General features: G+C 38.0%; 2 protein-coding genes across 3 annotated transcripts in view; one reads left to right on the top strand and one right to left on the bottom strand.

Moving 5' to 3' along the window:
• MTCP1 (mature T cell proliferation 1) overlaps positions 1-19,362 on the top strand; it is an 80,188-nt gene that overhangs the window by 18,318 nt on the left and 42,508 nt on the right.
• BRCC3 (BRCA1/BRCA2-containing complex subunit 3) overlaps positions 6,355-19,362 on the bottom strand; it is a 48,032-nt gene continuing 35,024 nt past the window's right edge. For both annotated transcript variants that reach the window (XM_001097957.5, XM_015128579.3), the window contains exons 8-11: positions 13,588-13,719; positions 13,001-13,044; positions 9,535-9,704; positions 6,355-8,437 (exon numbers count right to left, since the gene is read on the bottom strand). In XM_001097957.5, coding sequence (XP_001097957.2) covers positions 9,553-9,704; positions 13,001-13,044; positions 13,588-13,719 — 328 coding nt within the window. In that variant the 3' untranslated portion in view covers positions 6,355-8,437; positions 9,535-9,552. The remainder of the gene's footprint in view (positions 8,438-9,534; positions 9,705-13,000; positions 13,045-13,587; positions 13,720-19,362) is intronic.

Here is a 19,362-nt window from a genome sequence, read left to right as displayed (position 1 = left end):
ATATTTTGTGATTTTAAAAATTGGACATTTTAATTTTATATTAAGAAAGTAATAAATAGTCATTGTAGAAATTCAAAAAACAATTTACAGAAGAGTTCAAAGTGAAAAATAAGACTCCCCCCTGGCCTTAAGCTCAGTCACCAGGGGTAATGAGCTAGTTAGCATTTTCTCATGTAGCCTTTCAGACATTGTACATTATATGTAGATTTTAAAAAGTAACTTGTTATGAACTTACCAAAAAGTTGGAGGAATAGTACAAAGAACTCCCATGTTCACTTCATCCAGATTGTTCAATTGATAACACTTCACATTTCTGCAGTGTGCATGCCTATGTGTGTGTACCACCATTATCATATGGCTTTTTCTTAACCATTTGAGACCAAGTTGCAGACATGTTCCATCACTCCTAAACACTCCAGTGTGCAAGTCTCAAAAACAAAGACACTCTTGTACATAACTACCACATTGTCAAAAAAAGGCCAAGCCCAAGAGTGATCGATTTGGCTTCTAAAGTAATGACATGTCCTTTTAAGATTGTTACCTACATAGACAGCAAGAGGAAGATGGGCCAAAGGTGCCAGCTCCCCATATCCTTGTTCCCTGCACCAAACAGGACAACTTCTGAAAGTTGCTGCACCAGTTATGGGACACCCCATTGCTGAGGAGCCCCTTTTAGACTGCAGCTAGCAGTTTTATATTCTGTAGCTATACCCTGAATGGGGCAGGGCAGATAGCCTCAGACCTCAACAGTACTCAGGAGATGAGAAATTGTCTGTCCCAGTGAGTTTAGGAGGTTAGAGATAGCCTTGAAACAGCACCTCATCACCCTCCCATCCTCTTGTGTTCTGGGAGGACCACAATACATCCTGCCAAGACTCAGATAACTTGCAATTCAAGCCTAGCTTGCATAGATATACGCATGCCAGGTCACAAGGGCACCATGGCAGATCCACTCTCTACAACTCCATCCTTCACTTTTCAAATAGCTAGTTAAGAATTCTCAGGAGCACAGGCCACCCCATCAAATATACTCTAATTAATCATGCTTATAGGGGCTTTAACCAAATTCTGATTATTTTGGGCAACATATACAAGAATGCTTCTCTAATTAGGCCCACTTGGAGGATACACTGAAGCTAGGCTCCGCAACTGGAGCCAAGCCAGTTAAATATTTCACTAACCCAGGTGCAGTAAGGGATGCTGACAGTTGCACATATCCTGCCTTGACTGACCAGCAGGAAGTCCTGGGTAATGTGTTATTGTCCCATTACCATGTACATTAGAGAAAATAGACCAGTTTGTGTGTGGCACGCTACTATAGGTAGCTTCTTATTCACATAAGAAGTTGTAGTGACCTCAGCAGTGCCATTGTGCTAAGTTGGGATCAGGGTCCGATTCTATTAAGCTCTTGTACAAAAGAGTTTTGTCAGTTTCCAGAAAGTTAATCTCATTCTATCATTTTGAATTGAGGCTACTTGAGTCAGAAGTTCCTGGGAAGTTTCTGAGAGTCCTTAGATTAAGATTTGTTGGCCAGCCATTGAGTTGAAAGTGGTGATGGCAGTCTGGGCTAAATTGTCCAGAGGCTCTGCAGACAAGTAGCTGAGATGTTAGCGGCCCCTCCCTCCACCTCTGCCTTCACAGAGTTTAAAGTGTGCTCTCTCCAACTGTCAGGACTGTTGCCCTCCTTTCACAGCCATGTGATTGATGTTATCAGTCCTTGCAGCAGTCACTTCACCCTTTTCCAGTCCTCTCCTTGTCTTACCTATACCTTGCTCCTAAATTGTGTATTAGTCCATTTTTGCATTGCTACAAAGGAATACCTGAGGGTGGATAATTTATAAAGAGGTTTAAATGGCTCACAGTTCTGCAGGCTGTACAGGAAACATGGCATCAGCATCTGCATCTGATGAAGGCCTCAGGAGGCTTACAATCATGGTGGAAGGCAAAGGGGGAACTGATGTATTACATCATGAGTGGGAGCAAAGCGGCAAGGATGTGCTACTCTTTTAAACAACCAGATCTCACATGAACTCAGAGCAAGAACTCACTCATCATCGTGAGGACAGCACCAAGGTATCCATGAGGGATCCGCCCTGATGACCCAAATGCTTCTCACTAGGCCCACCTTCAACACTGGAGATGACATTTCAACATGAGATTTGGAGGGGACACACATGCAAACCATATCAACTTGTCCCTGATGGCCCAGCAGTTCTTTCTTTGTATCCCTTGTACCTGTAACATCTCTAATCTCTGATGCATGGAGCACCATCATCTCAGGATCATTATCGTCAATGTCTGTAACTATCCAAATCCAGCAAGCATACCCAGGTGGTAAAAGGAGTACCAGGTTAGAATCACTAACCCCTGGCTCCTTTTTGCTACCCCAAATCCCAGTGGCCCATGGTCCTAGAGGTAGGCAGGAAGGAACAAAGGTAGAGTGAGAAGGATTAATTATGCAGTGCTAATTACACTTGTTTCATTTGGTCTCTTACAGCCATCTAAGCTTCTTCCTCCTTCCCCACTTCATAATTAAACATTACATTTTGATAGGTATCCTTCTGTCACATTTATAGCCCAAACTGACTGTCATACGTGTGTGTTACACTGGAGGCTGAGCCTTGGCCATCCAACTGTCCTTTCAGTTTTTCCTTTGAGTCCATGCCATCTTTCAATAGTACCTGCTGCCTGGGCAGCACAGATCTGATGAGTGTGTGGATTCCAGTGACGTTCATCCCCAGGCTCCTGGGTCTTGTGCCATCTGCTGCTGTAACGTTTGTCTCACAGAGGCTGAAACATGATCATCCAGTCATCTTGCTGAAAACTTCCTAAGTCTAGTAAGAGATTTAGACAACCAGATACAGGAAACTCAGAGATCCCCAAATAGATACAATTCAAACTGTATAAGGAGTTGAGTCTTTTTTCCTTTTAAACAAAAGCAGACATTACAATAACCAATAGCTGTTGCAGACCAGGAGCTCATTTTATCTCCTTCGCAGGGAGCTTAGGGAGCACAGGTCAGAGTGGAAGAGGCCAGCCTGCAGGGTCAGCCGGAGCTGCAGGAAAGTTTCTTTTGTGTCTTTAAAAAAAAAAAGTTTTATTGAGACATAATTTACATACAACACAATTCGCCCATTTAAAGTGAACAATTTAATGGCTTTTAGTATAGTCATTGACCTGTACAACCATCGCTGCACTCAACTTAGAATATTTTCATCACCTCAAAAAGAAACCTCATCCCTCTTAGCCATCAACCCTCTATTCCTGCTCCTCCTACCCCTCATTCCTTTTTATGGCCAAATAAAATTCCATTAAAGAACAGACCACATTTTGTTTACCCATTCATTGGTTGATAGACATTTGGGTTGTCTAGTTTTTATTTAAATTTGTCTTCAGTTCTGTGGGATATACACCTAGAAATGCAATTGCTAGGTCTTATGGTAATTCTCTGTTTAACTTTTGGAGGAACCATCAGCCAATTTTCCAAATTGACTATACCATTTTATATTCCTACCTGTAGTGTACAAGAGTTCCAATTTCTCCACACCCTCACCAACACTTGTTATTCTCTTACATTTTTATTCTGGTTAGTATAAAGTTGTATCCCATGATTTTTATTTCCCTGGTGACTAGTAATGTCAAGCATCTTTTCATGTGCTGCTTCGCAATTTGTAGGTCTTCTTTGGAAAATTTCTATTTCGGTCCTTTGCCCATTTTTGAATTGTGCTGTTTGGTTTTTGTTGTTTTCAGTGTTCTTTATATATTTTGCATACTAGACTCTTATACATAGGATTTGCAAATATTTTCTGCCATTGTCCTGATGTCTTTGGATGCACAAAATTTTCTAACTTTCATAAATTCCAATTTGCCTATTTTTTATTTGTTGATTGCACTTTTGGTGTCATATCTAAGAATCCATTGCAAAAACCAAGATCATAAAGATTTACTACTGTTTTCTTATAAAGTTTTTATTGTTTAGGCTCTTGAATTTAAGTCTTCAATACATTTTGAGTTAATATTCATATATTGTGTGGGGTCTCGGTCCAACTTCATTATTTTGCAGGTGGATATCCACTTGTCCACTCACCAGTTGTTGAAGACTATTCTCTCCTATAGTCTTGTACCCTTGTTGAAAATCAGTTGACTGTAGACGTGTGGGCTTATTTCTGGACTCTCAATTCAATTCCATTTTTAGTGGAGGATTTGAAAATCAGCATCTTGGTGCTAGGTGTGCTCAAAGACACTGGATGTCACTTTTAGTTTGTCTTGGTGGACACAGCTGAGAAAGGTATGCACAAATACACATACACATACCTTTCTCAGCTCTGAGATATATATGTATAGGGTTTGTGTGCATATATATATACACACACACGTATATGTGTGTATATATATACACACACACACACATACACACACACATACACACATACTCTTTTTCCTTTGAAAAATAGTTCATATTAATGAACTCTTTTCCAATTTTAATCCAATACCATGAGATTCATTTTACCCTTCCTCTTTTCCATGCTTTTTTTTTTTTTTTTTTTTTTGAGACAGTCTCGCTCTGTCGCCCAGGCTGGAGTGTAGTGGTGAGATCTTGGCTCACTGCGAGCTGCGCCTCCCGGGTTCATGCCATGCTCCTGCCTCAGCTTCCCAAGTAGCTGGGACTACATGCGCCCACCACCACGCCCAGCTAATTTTTTTTTTTTTTTTGTATTTTTAGTAGAGACAGGGTTTCACTGTGTTAGCCAGGATGGTCTCGATCTCCCGACCTCGCGATCCACCCGTCTCGGCCTCCCAAAGTGCTGGGATTACAGGCATGATCCACTGCGCCTGGCCTTTCCATGTTTTCAAATAATTTCTCTGACACTGAGAAACCTAGCTCCCCTTTTCCTCAACAGATTTACTTCTTCGCTCAATTTAGTTATTTGCCTAATGTAGCACATTGCTGGCTGCCTCCTCACCCTGAGGGCACTGGCACAACATGGCTTCCACTGGATCTCTCCCCCTGCCCCTCCACCCGACCACGGAGCCACAAAGCTGGAAACTTTGATACCTCCACGCAGTAATCCCAGCCTGCTTCCTCAGCCATCAGGCACTGACACCTCCATGTACCTGCCCCTCCCCTGACATGCTTATCCTACAAATTACTCAGATTACTAGGTTAGAAAAAGAATTTCAAATTGCTATAACTCTATCAATATAAGTAGTTTAGAAGGTAATGGAGAGAGGTGTTAAGAATGTCTATTTGGTTTCCGGTTTGTGCAAATAGATGTTACATTCACTATTCACTGAGGTAAGAAATGTTGGAAGGGAATATAGTTTAGATTGAAAACTATGATTTCAGATTTAGATATATTAATTTTTATGTGCCATTAAGGCAGCCAAGTGGAGGCCAGGCACGTGCTCGTGCCTGTAATCCTAGCACTTTGGGAGGCCGAGGCAGGTGGATTGCTTGAGCCCAGTAGTTTGCCACCAGCCTGGGCAATGTGGTGGAACCCTGTCACTTCAAAAAAATACAAAAAAAAATGAGTGAGGCATGGTGGTGCATGCCTGTAGTCCCAGCTACTTGGGAGGCTGAGGTCAGGAGGTCGAGGCTGCAGTGAGCCATGATCATGCCACTGCACTCTAGCCTGGGCAACAGAGTGAGACCCTGCCTCAAAAAAAAAAAAATTTAGAAATTTAAAAACACAACCAAGTGAAATGTCCAGTAGAGAGGTGGAAATGTAGGTCTGGAGTTCAGATAGAGGCGTGGACAAATACAGATTTGTATGTCAACTGCATATAGGTAAGCAAAGATAGAGAAGTCTATGAATGAATTTGAGAAGGAACAGCTAGAGAAGAACAACAGGAAGACTAGCCAGAGAAGAAAATAAGAGAAGCCAAGGAAGTAGATTTCAGGGAGGAGTAACCAACTGTGTCAATACTGAGAGGTTCATTAAGGATGGGAGAAGCAACTATTGACTTTCACTGTGTAGGGATCATTGGTGACTTTGGCAGGAGTAGTTTCAGTGAAGTGCTGTGGGCAGAGGTCACAAGGCAATGAGCTGAAATTATAGGAGATAAGAAAACAGAGAGAACAAGTATATGCAGTTACCATGAGACCCTTGGATGTGATTGAATATAGAGAATCTAGTGTTCATAGGGGGATACAGGGTTGTGTAAAGGTAAGCCAGATTGGTGCAGCTGGGAAAATAATGATACATCTTGTTCACACCACTGTTTTTTGTGATGCTCAACACTTTTAAAGACTGGACACTGAGCTAAAAGAAACCTTGGTGGTCAACTACTCTAATCTCATTCTATTCCTAAAGAAAATGAAACCCAGAAAAGGAAAAGGACTTGTGCGAAAGGTTGGCCTGTAAAAATATTCCAATTGTTTTATTCCCCTCAAATTTTCTATCACCCTTTTCTTACTTCATAAAATAGGTACCATACGTCCCAGTTTCTTACTTAAAACTTACAACTTTTCATTTTGCAATAATTATATACTTATAGTTGCAAAAATAGTACAGAGTCCCACGTATCCGTTACCCAGTTTCCTCCAGTGGTACAGTTTTGTAACTATAGCACAACTTCATATCCAAGATATTGACAATGATATTATACTGCTATCTAGACTACAGACTTTATTCAGTATCACCAGATTTTACATGCATTCATTTGTGTGTATGTAGGTCCATACAACTTCAGCACAGGTATAGATTCATGTGCTTAACTTCATAATCAAATGCTATAATCATCATCACAATCATCATAATCACACAGAACTGTTCCATCAGCACAAAGGAACTCCTTGTGTCATCTCTTTACAGTCATACATATCCCACACCCCCTCCAATTCCTATCCCTGGCAACCATTAATCTGTTCTTCATTTCAATAATTTTGTCACCTCAAGAATATTATATAAATGCAATCATACAGTATGTGACCATTTGAGACTGGCTTTTTTGTTCACCATAATACCCCTGAGGTACAACCATGTTCTTGTATCAACAGTTAGTTCCTTTTCATTCCAGAGTAGTATTGCAAGTTATGGATGGTTTGTTTAACCATGTACCTGTTGTAGGACATCTGGGTTGTTTCCAGTTTGGGGTAATTACAAATAAAGCTCCTATGAATGTTTGGGTACAAGTACAATATAGATTTTCATTTCTCTGGAATGAATGTCCAGGAGCACAACTGCGGGGTCTTATGTTTAACTTGATTAAAAAATTATGTTTAACTTGATAAGAAATTTATAAACTCTTTTCCAGAGTGGCTGTACCATTTTACATTCCTGTTAGCAATGTATAAAATATTCAGTTTGTATCCTCATTGGTATTTGGTATTTTCACTATTGTTTCTTTAGCCATTCAGATAAGTAAGTCATAGCCTCACTGTGGTTTCAATTTGCATTCCCTCATGACTTATGGAGTTTAACAGCTTTTCATATGCTTACTTGCCATCTATAGATCCTCTTCAGTGAAACATCTATTCATGTCTTTTGCCCATTTTCTAATTGGACTGCTTGTTTTTATTGTTGAGCTTTTGTGGCTTTTTTTGAGACAAGGCCTCACTCTGTTAGACAGGTTGGAGTGTGGTGGTGTGATCATAGCTCAATGCAGCCTCAAACTCCTGGGCTCAAGTGATCCTCCTGTCTCCCTAGTAGCTGGGACTACTGGTGTGTGTCATGGTGCCCAGCTAATTTAAAAAAAAAAAATTTTTGTAGAGACAGAGTCTCACTGTCTTGCCCAGGCTGGTCTGGAACCCCTGACCTCAAGCACGCCTCCTAAAGTGGTGAGATTATAAGCATGGGCTACCATGCCTGACTACAGTTGAGTTTTTAGCACACTTTATATGTGCCAAATTGATCAGATATATGGTTTGCAAATTCATCTCAATCTGTAGCTTATCTTTTCCTCTTCTTAAATCACAAGTTTTTAAATTTTTAAGAAGTCCAATATATCAGTTTTTGTCTTTTATGGATGTGCTTTTGGGGCAAAGTCCAAGAACTTGTCACCTAGCCCAAGATCCTGAAGCTTTTTCTCCCGTGGCTTTTTTTCCAAGTTATATAGTTTTATGTATTACATTTAAGTCCATTATATATTTTGAGTTAAATTTTATATAAGATGTGAGGTTTAAGTAGAGGTTCTTTTTTCTCCTCGCTATGGGTGTCTAATTGCTCCAGCATAATTTGTCAGAAAGGCTATTCTTCCTCAATTGAATTGCTTTTGCACTTTTTCAAAATCAGTTGAGCATATTTATATGGGTTTATTTCTGGGTTCTCTCATCTGTTCCATTGATTTATGTGTCTGTTCCTCTGCCAATACCATCTATCTTGATTACTATAGCTTTTTAGTAAGTCTTGAAGTCAGGTAATGTGAGTCCTCCAAGTTTTTCTTCTTCAAAATTGATTTAGCTTAAGTAACTTTATACTGGATATTTTCATCTTTCCTATAGGGAAATAAAAAGAATAGAGAAGAACAGTGGCTGTGGGAAATTAGGGACAATATAGTATATACATTCCATATGCTCAAGGCTAGTGGTTTTCAAATGTGAGTATGCCCCAGAATCAGCTAAGGAGTTCATGCAGATTTCTGGGTTTTATCCCTAGAGATAGGGTTTGACCTTCAAGTGATTCTGATGCAGGTGCTTCTGGACAACACTTTGAAATTTGAAAAATAAGAAGGATAAACAAAAACCAAAATCAGCCTTTATCACTTAACTTCCAGTATCCAACAAGCATACTTTGTTTCCAGTATGCAACAAGCACACAGAAAAGTATGTCTTTTCTGAAGACACATTTATCATTTGTGCTTTTACATGATAAGAGTAATGCAACCAAACTTTTTAAAAGTATGATTTTTATTACATCCTAAATCCTAAATGTTTCTGGAGAAACACATTTATACTATAATGGAAATTCCTAGGCAGATAGAATCTGCTCAGTAGGAATTTACTTCAGAGTCAAATATGCTAGAACTCATGTTTGTTTAAAGAGTACCTTCAGAGATTCAATGTTTGATAGGTATCTCGGAACATATATTTTAGAAATTAAGAAGGAAGACACTGCCCTCTCAATGAGGGCATAGAGGTGGGGTGCTTCCTTCCACTGACACTAGATTTATTATTTGCTTGTCCAACATAAGCATCATACCTACAAAATTGAAACATAAAATATTCTAGCGAGTGAATGTATTTGAAAATGAAAATAAAGACTTCCAAGTTAAAAGAAAGGGAAATATGTTTAAAATATACTCCCCAGACATTTTATTCTAAGATATTCCTTGCCGATGTACCACCTATAGCCTTTTTAAAAATAACTTTCATATTCTACTTAAATTCTCTTGCATAAGCTCCTTATAGGTCAGTTATAGGTAGGAGGGTTCAGTGAACTCTAATTAAACTGTCAGGAAGACATCCTGTGCTGATTGCATGTGAAAACTTATCTACTGGGATATAAAAAGAACTACTCTATTGTCTGCCTGGATGTGAGCTGTGTGCATTTTCAGACTGTGTTTAGTACACAAATTGAAAAAGAAGTTTTTTACCCCATTTTGTCTCCTGATTTATTCTAGAGAAGAAAGTTCTTGCATAAGCTCTTCCTTTTCTTGTTGCAATTCCTGCAAATGCTGTTGGTTTTGCTCCAGTCTGTCCTCCAGCCACTGTAGGAGAGGCCCGCTGACTGCTGACATCTGACTGCACAGATTCTTGGTAAACACTTCAATAGGAAAAATAAAGATGAGAATAATTGTGGAAAAGCACCATCCACTAGCATGTCCCCACTCCATCACCAGCAGACCCCCAACCATGAGCACAGAAAGAAGGGGTTGGAGAAGGAAGTAGAAAAAGTGTAATAAGTAGGACTGGTAAACAATTTTTCTGGGCCCAGCCAGGGGAAAAACAGAAGAGCTGAGCATAGAAAATACCCATTCTGAGGCTATCTTGAATCCATAAGCCAGACGGAAGCCTGGCAGAAAGATGGCCAGCTCTTTACTCCCTTAGGCAAAAGGGCTAAGAGCCACGAAAGGGTTCCTTTCCCCAGCCTTTCAGACCTTCCCTTGCTATAAACCATCAAAACCTCCTAATGGGCCAGAAGTCTGCCTTCTGCAACTTACGTTTCCAGAGCGCCCTGTAGGCATATAAACTGTTATGTATATTGCAGAAATGTACATTAATTGAATACGCCTGAGAGCTCCTCTTTTAAAATGAAGAACAGAGGAATGAAGAGTAAGGGAGTTACCATCTTTTATGCTTTACTGTGAATGTTCAGCTTCATGGTAAGACAAAGATTCTAAGGTACTCTTTTAAAACAAATTCCATCTAATGTAAGTATCTTTTTCTCTCTCATAATATGTGACTGTCACTGAAATGACCACTGTCCAGTGTTTTGCTATTTTAAAGACTGCAGTTAAGTGAAATTGCTAGATCTAAGTACACGTACACTTTAAAACTAATTATCCAGTATTTTCCAGATTGTACCAAATTATATCTCCAGGAACAGTGAGACTGTTCACTTCCCTCACATCCTCACCTAATAGTCTCTCAATTTAATCTTTGAAAGGTGAAAAACTGATCATCTTAATCTGTACTTCTTTTAAAGATAATAATTAACATTTTTATTTTTGTAGGGGCCCATAAAAGTCTTTAATTTTTATTTAGTCAGTCTTTCCTTTTGTGAGTTCAGGTTTTCACATTATACTTAGGCCATCATCTTCCTAGAGTCTGAAAAAAATTCTTATATTTTCCTCCTATATTTCTTTAACTTATAAAATGAGCTTTTGTGGGTATAATTTACAGACAGTAAAATGAACCAATTTAAAGTATACAGTTCTATGAGTTTTGACAAATGTATACCCCATGCTATAATTTGGATATTTGGCCCCCCAAACCTCATGTTAAAATTTGACCCCCAATGTTGGAGGCGGGGCCTCATGTGAGGTGTTTGGGTCATGGGGGTGGGTCCTTCATTAATAGACTAATGCCCTCCCTCAGGGGTGAGTTCTTTCTCTGTTGGTTCCCACAAGAACTGGCTGTTAAAAAGAGCCTGGCCCTTCTCCCATTCTCTTGTTTCCTCTGTTGCCACATGGTATCTAAATACATAGGCTCCCCTTTGCCTTCTGTAACGAGTAGAAGCAGCCTGAAGCCCTCACCAAATGCAGGTGCCAGCACCATGCTTCTTGTTCAGTCTGCAAAACTGTAAAGCCAAATAAACCTCTTTTCTTTATAAATTACCCAGCCTCAGGTATTCCTTCATAACAACACAAAATGAACTAAGACATCCCATGTAACCAGTGCTAGTCAAGATATATACCATTTCCACCACCCTCAAACAATCCCCTCTGCAGTTCCCTTTGCATCCAATGCCCCTTCATCCCTGGGCCCAGGCAGCTACCACATCATGGATTAGTTTTGCTTATTCTTGAATTTGGAACCATAGAGTATGTAGCCTTTCGTGTAATGCTTCCTTCACCTGGCACAATGTTCTTGAGACTCATCCTGTTTGTTCATGTTTCAGTAGTTTGTTCTTTTTATTGTTGAGTTGTACTCCATTACACGGATATATCACAGTTTATCCATTCACCCACTGATGCACATTTGTGTTGTTTCTACCTTTTGGCTATTGTGAATAATGCTGCTGTAAACATTTGTGTACAGGTTTTTCTTTGAGCAGCTGTTTTCAATTCTTTGAGGTATATACCTAGGAAAGGAACTAGTATGACATATGGCAAATATAATTGCCAACCTCTTTTCTAAAGTGGTTGTACCACAATAGTAAAAGTTTAAATATATCTGGAATTTATTTTTTGTGTAGGGTATTAGGTAGGAATCCATTTTCCCCCAAATGGAAATAAAAGAATGTTAACTCCATGAAGGTTAAGACTGTCTCTTTTGTTCAGCACTGTACCTCAGTGCCTAGAATAGCACTCAAATGTTTCCTGAATGAACAAAGAAGTGAACTGTCCCAATCCTATTTAATAAATAATTCATGCTTTTTTCATTTATTTAAAGTAATATCTTTGTTAAATATAAATTCTTATATATACATAGGCCTATCTCTGGACTCTGTTCAGTTCCACTGATCTATTTGTTTATTTTGAGCTATTATTTATACTTTTTAAATTACTGTGGCTTTAGAATATGGTTATATATCATACATTACCAACTTTTAACTTTGTCATGCTTTATCCTGAGACCAAAATTATGGGACAGATAGACCAAGCCATTTCTCCTTTTCTTTGAAAAGTAACTGCCTATAACACTCAAAAGCCTCCCTTTCTTCCTCACTGGTGACTTTGCAAGTAACTGGGGAAGAGTGCACAGAATGACCCAGAAGTCAGGGTTACTCAGACAGAAAGTGAGGCTGGGGAAATGTGTATGTTAGGGACAAGTGAATTAGTATAAATATTGTATTCAGCTTTTTGTTCCTTTGCCTTGTATAAAAATTACTTTTATATTTATTGACATCAAAAGATTTTCTCCCTCATGCCTTCCCTTTTATCTGTCTATCTGTCTATCCATCCATCTCTTTCAATTCCCACCATGACAGGCCCTGGTAGTGTTATGCTGGAACCAATTCATGCCAGCTCACAAAAGCCAACTATTAAAATTCCAAGAAGTTTGTAAGCTAGTTGATGCCATGTTAGTTGCTTGAAACCAGCCATGCCAGGGGCATTACACCACAGAAACCGCCAAACACAACAAACCAGGAACAAACCTCCTGCTCCTTGAGAACTGGTTGTTAAACGTGTGCCAGTATATCACTGAGTAGGTCTATCATAAAGCTCTTTCCTGTCTTTCCTCCTGTCTTACTCTAAGCTGTATTTATAGTATTCATGGATCCCCAGAGTTCAAAAGAAATGTTGGGATCAGGATCAGGAAAACCCTTGGGAAAGGAAATCTGAGGACAACTTGTACCCATCACTTCACTCACTTAAACTAAATTTGCTTCTGTCAGCTGAGTATTTCAGGGAAATACTCAGAAAAAATGCTGAGTACTCAAGAAAAAATTCTTACCCGAGCCATTATGGATCTTGGTTACTGAGTCCAGATGTGTAAGGCTAAAAGAAAATAGAGTAGTTTAGTGGCAAAGCAGCACTGAAGGGAAAGCAAAATGGTCATGGACTATACCAACCATAAACTGCATCACACCGTTGCCAACTGTATTAGATGAATATGTAGTATTTAAATCCCCAATATTAACTTCCTGACGATTTGGGGGATGTGATTTTATTCAAAGATAATTCAAAGTGATAATTTTGAAATTGCTGTCTCTCACCAAAGCTCTGACTTAGTACAAATTTATTGGGCAAAACCTAGTGCTTGGCAACAGGATTAAGATGTTGTGGATTATCTTCTTTTCTTAACCAAAAAAGAAAGTATCCTTGCCCTTGAAACATCCAAAGTAAGCAGGAGAAAAACAAATGTTGAAAAATTATCATACAATGTGAGAAACATTATGATTGGAGACTGCTAGAAAGCTTTCCCAGAGAGGCAAAAGGAAAGGGGCCTCAAGAGTTGAGCTGCTAAAGACAAAAGGACAGAAGAAGAAAAGAGAGACTAGGTCCTGAGAAGTAGAGAAGAGGAGTGAAGAGGGTCTCTACCTGTGGATCCTCCTATACGCATCCTGCTCCTCCTGGCACAGGATCTTGGGCAGCTCTACTGCTGATTCAAGGCACACTTTCCCGATAGTGACATGAGGTACAATATGGATTGGGATTTCGATTCTCTCATACCTGTGAGGCAATCAGTTCAGGTCAGTTTTTAAACCCTGAGTTGTCATAATCAGAAGTTCTCTACAGTTTTAATTGAAAGTTTGGAATATGGCGTACTTCAAAGATTAAGCATTGTGTAATTCGTTTAGTGACGCAACTTCAAAGTGGATAGAGTTCAAACCGGGTTTGTCTGGAGAACAAACTAAAAGCCCGTTTGCAGAGCCAGTATTCCCTAGTCCCATAGAGAATGTAAGGCCACTTCTATAAATTTAAGAGAAGCCTCGAGAGCTCAAGGTCCTTAGGTCTGCTCCGCAGTCAGGGGAAATAGCTAATTAATACTGTTTTCAGTCAAGAAGTTGCCAGTGAGGTTGAACAAATTAATCACAAAAGTCTGGAGAAGAGGAACTACAGACTCTTCAATGGCTCCATCACATTCATTATGTAGGTGGGATTACTCACTTGTTCTAACTCAGTGTTTACCAGTGGCCCTCACTTCCCATTTTCTCCCCTGGGGGGAAATAGGTAAGAAATTCACAAATATTCACATGTTCATGCTAGAGTGGGAGAAACAGAAATGTTTGTTACTAAGGCCAACCAGTCTATCTCTACCCACTTATCACCCCAAATACACCTAAACTCTACCTACCAGCAGGTTCAGTGGAGAATTCAGGTTGAAGGCCCCTGGCACTGTGAGGCCGCACTGGCACATGGTGGTAAGGCAGCTTAAGATCTAGCTTCCCCATCCCAGCAGAACATGCCTAGTCCCCAGACCACAACCTAGATGGCACACAAATGATGGGGCATTACAAGCCCTCCCCTCCCCACACCCAAGTAGTCAGGGTATGCTTCCATCTAAAATCATATATTTTCAGTCTGAAGAACTTTTAATATTTCTTGTAGTGAATTCTCCAGATTCTGCCTGCTTTTTTCCATAAAAATGTCTGGTTTGTCTTAATATAAAATTCTGGGATAGCTTTTTTCTTCATGCACATTAAAGATGTCACCCCATCATCTTCCAGCCTCCCAGGGTTCTGACGAGAAGTCAGTCATCATTCTTATCGTTTTATTGCTCCACTATTTGTAATATATCTTTTATTCCTTTAGCTGCTATAATGTACCTATTTTAGTTTGCTTGTATTCATATTGCTTTTGATTGGCTGAGATTCATGAATCTATGGGTATGAATCAGTTTTTAGAGAATTCTTAGCCACTATCTCTTTAGGCATTCTTTGTCTACTTCTGGTGCTCCAATTACATGTAAATTAAAATGGTTCATACTGCCTCACAGTTCTGTCACACACCATTCTGCTATTTCATTCTCTTTTTTTTAACTCTTTGCTTCACTTAGGGTATATTTTATCAACATTTGTGCTCACTGATCCCTTCTGCTATACCTGAGTCTGCTGCTAGTCCCTACGATGATTTCTTAATTTTAGGTATTTTCCACTTTTACAATGTCCATTTGGGTTTTTTTTTCTTTTTAATTTAATTGTGCTTAAAAAATAAAATTTACTATCTTAACCATTTTAAGTATACAGTTCAGTAATGTAAATATATTAACATTGTTATGAAACAGATCTTCAAAACATTCTCATCTTGCAGAACTGAAACTCTATACCCATTAAACAACTTCCCCTTTCTCCCTTCTCCCAGCCCCTAGTGACCACCATTCTACTTCGTATATCTATGATCATTAGACACCTTATATAAATAGAAAAATGCTGCATTTGTTCTTTTGTGAATAACTTATTTCACTTAGCATAATATTCTCAGGGTTCCTTCATGCTGCAGGTTGTAACAGGTTTTCCTTTATTTTTAAGTTTGGATAGTATTCCATTATATGTTACATTGCATTTTGTTGGTCCATTCATCCATTAATGGACATGTGGGTTGCTTTTACCTCTAGACTATTATGAATAATGCTGTGAACATAGGTATGTAAATAGCTATTTGAGGTCTTGCTTTTAATTCTTTTGGATATACACCCAAGAAGTGAGACTGGTGGATCATATAGTAGATCTATTTTTTAGTTTTTAAAGAAACCACATGCTTATTGCACCACTTTACAATCTCAACAATAATGTACAAGGGTTCCAACTCCTCCATATTCCCAACACTTGTTATTTTCTGATTTTGTTAGATAGTTGCTGTCATAATGGGTGTGAGGTGATATCTCATTGTGGTTTTGATTTGCATTTCTCTGACAATTAGTGATATTGAGCACTCTTTCATATGCTTATTGGCCAAGAGAAATATCACTTTAAGTCCTTTGCCCATTTTAAAGTCAGGTTTTTTTTGTTGTTGAGTGTTGGAGTTTTCTATATATTCTAGATATTAACCACTTATTAAATATACGATTTGCAAATATTTTCTCCCATTCCATAGGTTGCCTTTTCACTCATTTCATTGTTTCTTTTTATGCACAGAAGTTTTAAAGTTTGATGTAGTCCATTTGTCTATTTTTGCTTTTGTTAGCTGTGCTTTTGGTGTCATATTCAAGAAATTATTGTCAAATCCAGTGTCATGAAGCTTTTTCCCTATGTTTTCTGCTAGTTTTGTAGTTTGGGGTCTTATGTTTTGGTCTTTAATTCATTTAAGTTTTATATATGGTGTAAGATAAGGGTCCAGCTTTTTTCTTTTGCATGTGAATATTCCATTTTTCCAATATCATTTATTAAAGAGACTGTCTTTTTCCAATTTAGTGGTGTTGGCATCCTTGTTGAAGTTTGCTTGACCATATATGCAAGGGTTTAAATCTGGGCTCACCATTCTGTTTCACTGATAGCACACTGTTTTGATTACTGTAGCTTTGTAGTTACTTTTGAAATCAGGCAGCGTGAATTGTCCAAATTTGTTCTTTTTTGAAATTGTTTTGGCTATTCAAGGTCCCCTGAGAGTCCATGTCAACTTTAGGATAGATTCTTCTGTTTTTAAAATGGCCAGCCTGGGTGACAGAGTGAGACTCCTTAAAAAAAAAAAAAAAAAAAAAAAAAAGCAAACCATTGGGATGTTTACAGTGATTGCATTAAATCTATAAATCACTTTGAGTAGTATGATATCTTAACAATATCATTATCCAATCCATGAACGTGAGATGTCTCTCCATTTATTTGTATCTGTAACTTCTTTCAGCAACATTTTGTAGTTTTGAATATATAAGTCTTTCACCTCCTTGGTTAAGTTTATGCCTAATTATTTTATTCTTTTTGACATTATTGTAAATGAGACTTTCTAAATTTCCTTTTCGGATTATTTGCTGTTAGTATATGCAAATAAAATAGATTTTGGTTTGTTGATTTTTGTATCCTGCGACTTTCTTTTTGCTTATTAGTTCTAACAGTTTTGTGAGTTTTTCACATATATTTCATGTGTGAACAGAGATAAACTTACATCTTCCTTTCCAATGTGGATGCCTTTTATTTCTTGTTCTTGCCTAATCGTTTTGGCTAGGAATTCCAGTCCTGTGTTGAATGCTTATTTTTAAATTGAAGTGTATGCCCTTTTATTTTTGAGTTGTAAGAATTATTTACCTATTCTGGATGCTATACCATTATCATATGTGTAGTCCTCCCTTATCCTTTGTTTTACTTTCTATGGTTTCAGTTATCTGTGGTCAACCACAGTCCAAAAATATTAGATGAAAAATTCTAGAAATAAACAATTCATAAGCTTTAAGTTACAGACCTTTCTGAGTAGCATGATGAAATCTTACGCCATCCTGCTCTAACCTGCCCAGGATATGAATCAGCCCTTTATCCATCTGATCCACCTTGTATATGCTACCTGCCCATTAGTCACTTGGTAACCATCTTGGTTTCAGATTGACTGTCATGGTATTGTAGTTCTTACGTTCAAATAACCCTTATTTTAATGGCCCCAGAACATATGAGTAGCAATGTTAGCAGTTCTGCTATGCCAAAGAGAAGCCCTAAAGTGCTTCCTTTAAGTGAAATGATGAAAGTATACAACTTAACTTAAAAAAAAAAAGCAAAAACATCATATGCTAATGCTGCTAAGACCTATAGTAAGAACAAATCTTCTATCTTTGAAATTGTGAACAATATATTGTTATAATTGTTCCATTTTATTATTGGTGTTGTTAATCTCATACTGTGCCTAATTATACTAAACTTTATCACAGCTGTGTATGTATAAGAAAACATGGGGTAATAGGGGTTGGTACTATCTGTGGTTTCAGGCCTCCACTGGGGTTCTTGGAACATATTCCCCAAAGATAAGGGGAGACTGCTTTTTGTAATTTGTCACTATTTTTCTGATTCTGTAGGTTGTTTTTTTCACCTTCTTGATAATGTGCTGTGATGCACTAAAGTTTTTAATTTTTATCAAATCCAATTTATCTGGTTTTTTCTTCCTTTCTCCCTTGTGCATTTGATGTCATATTTAAGAAACTAGTGCCAAATTGAAGGTCATGAAGATGTACCCCTACGTTTTCTTCTAAAGTTTTATTGTTTTAGCTCTTCTATTTAGATCTTTGATCCATTTTAATTTTTGTATATTGGGTGAGGATAGTGGTCCAGCTTTATTCTTTTTGCATGTGGTTATCTAGCTGTCCCAGCACCATTTGTTGAATTGCCTCTTCTTTCCCTGTTGAATTATCATGGCACAGTTGTTGAAGATCAACTGACGAGAAATGTACAGGTTGACTTATGGACTCACAGTTCTACTGCACTGATTTTTATATCTATCCTTTCTGAAACTCTGTCCCTTTTTTTCCAGTCTTTTCTATCTGTTATCCAGCTTGGATAATTCTGTTGATCTATCTTCAAGTTACTGACTCTTTCCTCTGGCATTTCCATTACATTCTCACTTTTAATCTAGAGTTTAAAAATTTTGGTTATTATATTTTTTCAGTTGTAAAATTTACATTTGCTTCTTTTTTATCTTCTATTTCTTATCTGATGCTTTCTTTTTAAATATTTGTTGCAACATTTTTGTGACTGATAGCTTGAACATTTTCATAATGGCAGCTTTTAAAGTCTTGTCAGATATTTCCAGTATAAGTGTCATCTTGCCTTTTGTATCTGTTGATTATCTTCTCCCATACAAAATGAGATTTCTGTGGTTCTTAATATGTTAAATAATTTTGGTTTATGTCCTGGTTATTTTGGATATTAAGTTATGAGACTTTGGATCTTGTTTATATCCCCACTTCTGTGGTATTTTAAGCTTTGGGGCCCTTCTCCAAACTGCCTGTTATTTACATTCCAGAGTTCACAAATAGCTAGGCTTGGCATTCTTTCCAGAGTATATAGTTGAGTTCAGTGAGATATAGGGGCAGCATGTGCTGATGTCATCTTATGTGTGAAATCATCCAATGCTTTGAAATTTAATAATATATTTCTAAGTAACACCTGCATCAAAGTAAATCACAAAGGTAATAATATCACAAGGGAAATACTTTGAACTGAAGGATAGTTCTTTAAAAAAATAAAAATTATGGATGTACCCAAAGCAGTGCTTAAAGGGATATTTATGGCTCTTTTGAAAAGACTGATACGTTTATTAATAAACCCCCACCAAGACTGATTAAGGTAAAAACAGAGAACACAAAAATTACTAATATAAGGAATAAAAAAGGGGAAATCACTTCGGATCCTACAAACTTTAAAAGGATAGTAAGAAGATATTGTGAACCATGTAAAC

The sequence above is a fragment of the Macaca mulatta genome, chromosome X (genome assembly GCF_049350105.2).
Source record: "Macaca mulatta isolate MMU2019108-1 chromosome X, T2T-MMU8v2.0, whole genome shotgun sequence".
Lineage (NCBI taxonomy): Eukaryota > Metazoa > Chordata > Mammalia > Primates > Cercopithecidae > Macaca > Macaca mulatta.
This window is presented reverse-complemented; position numbering and strand designations above follow the sequence as displayed.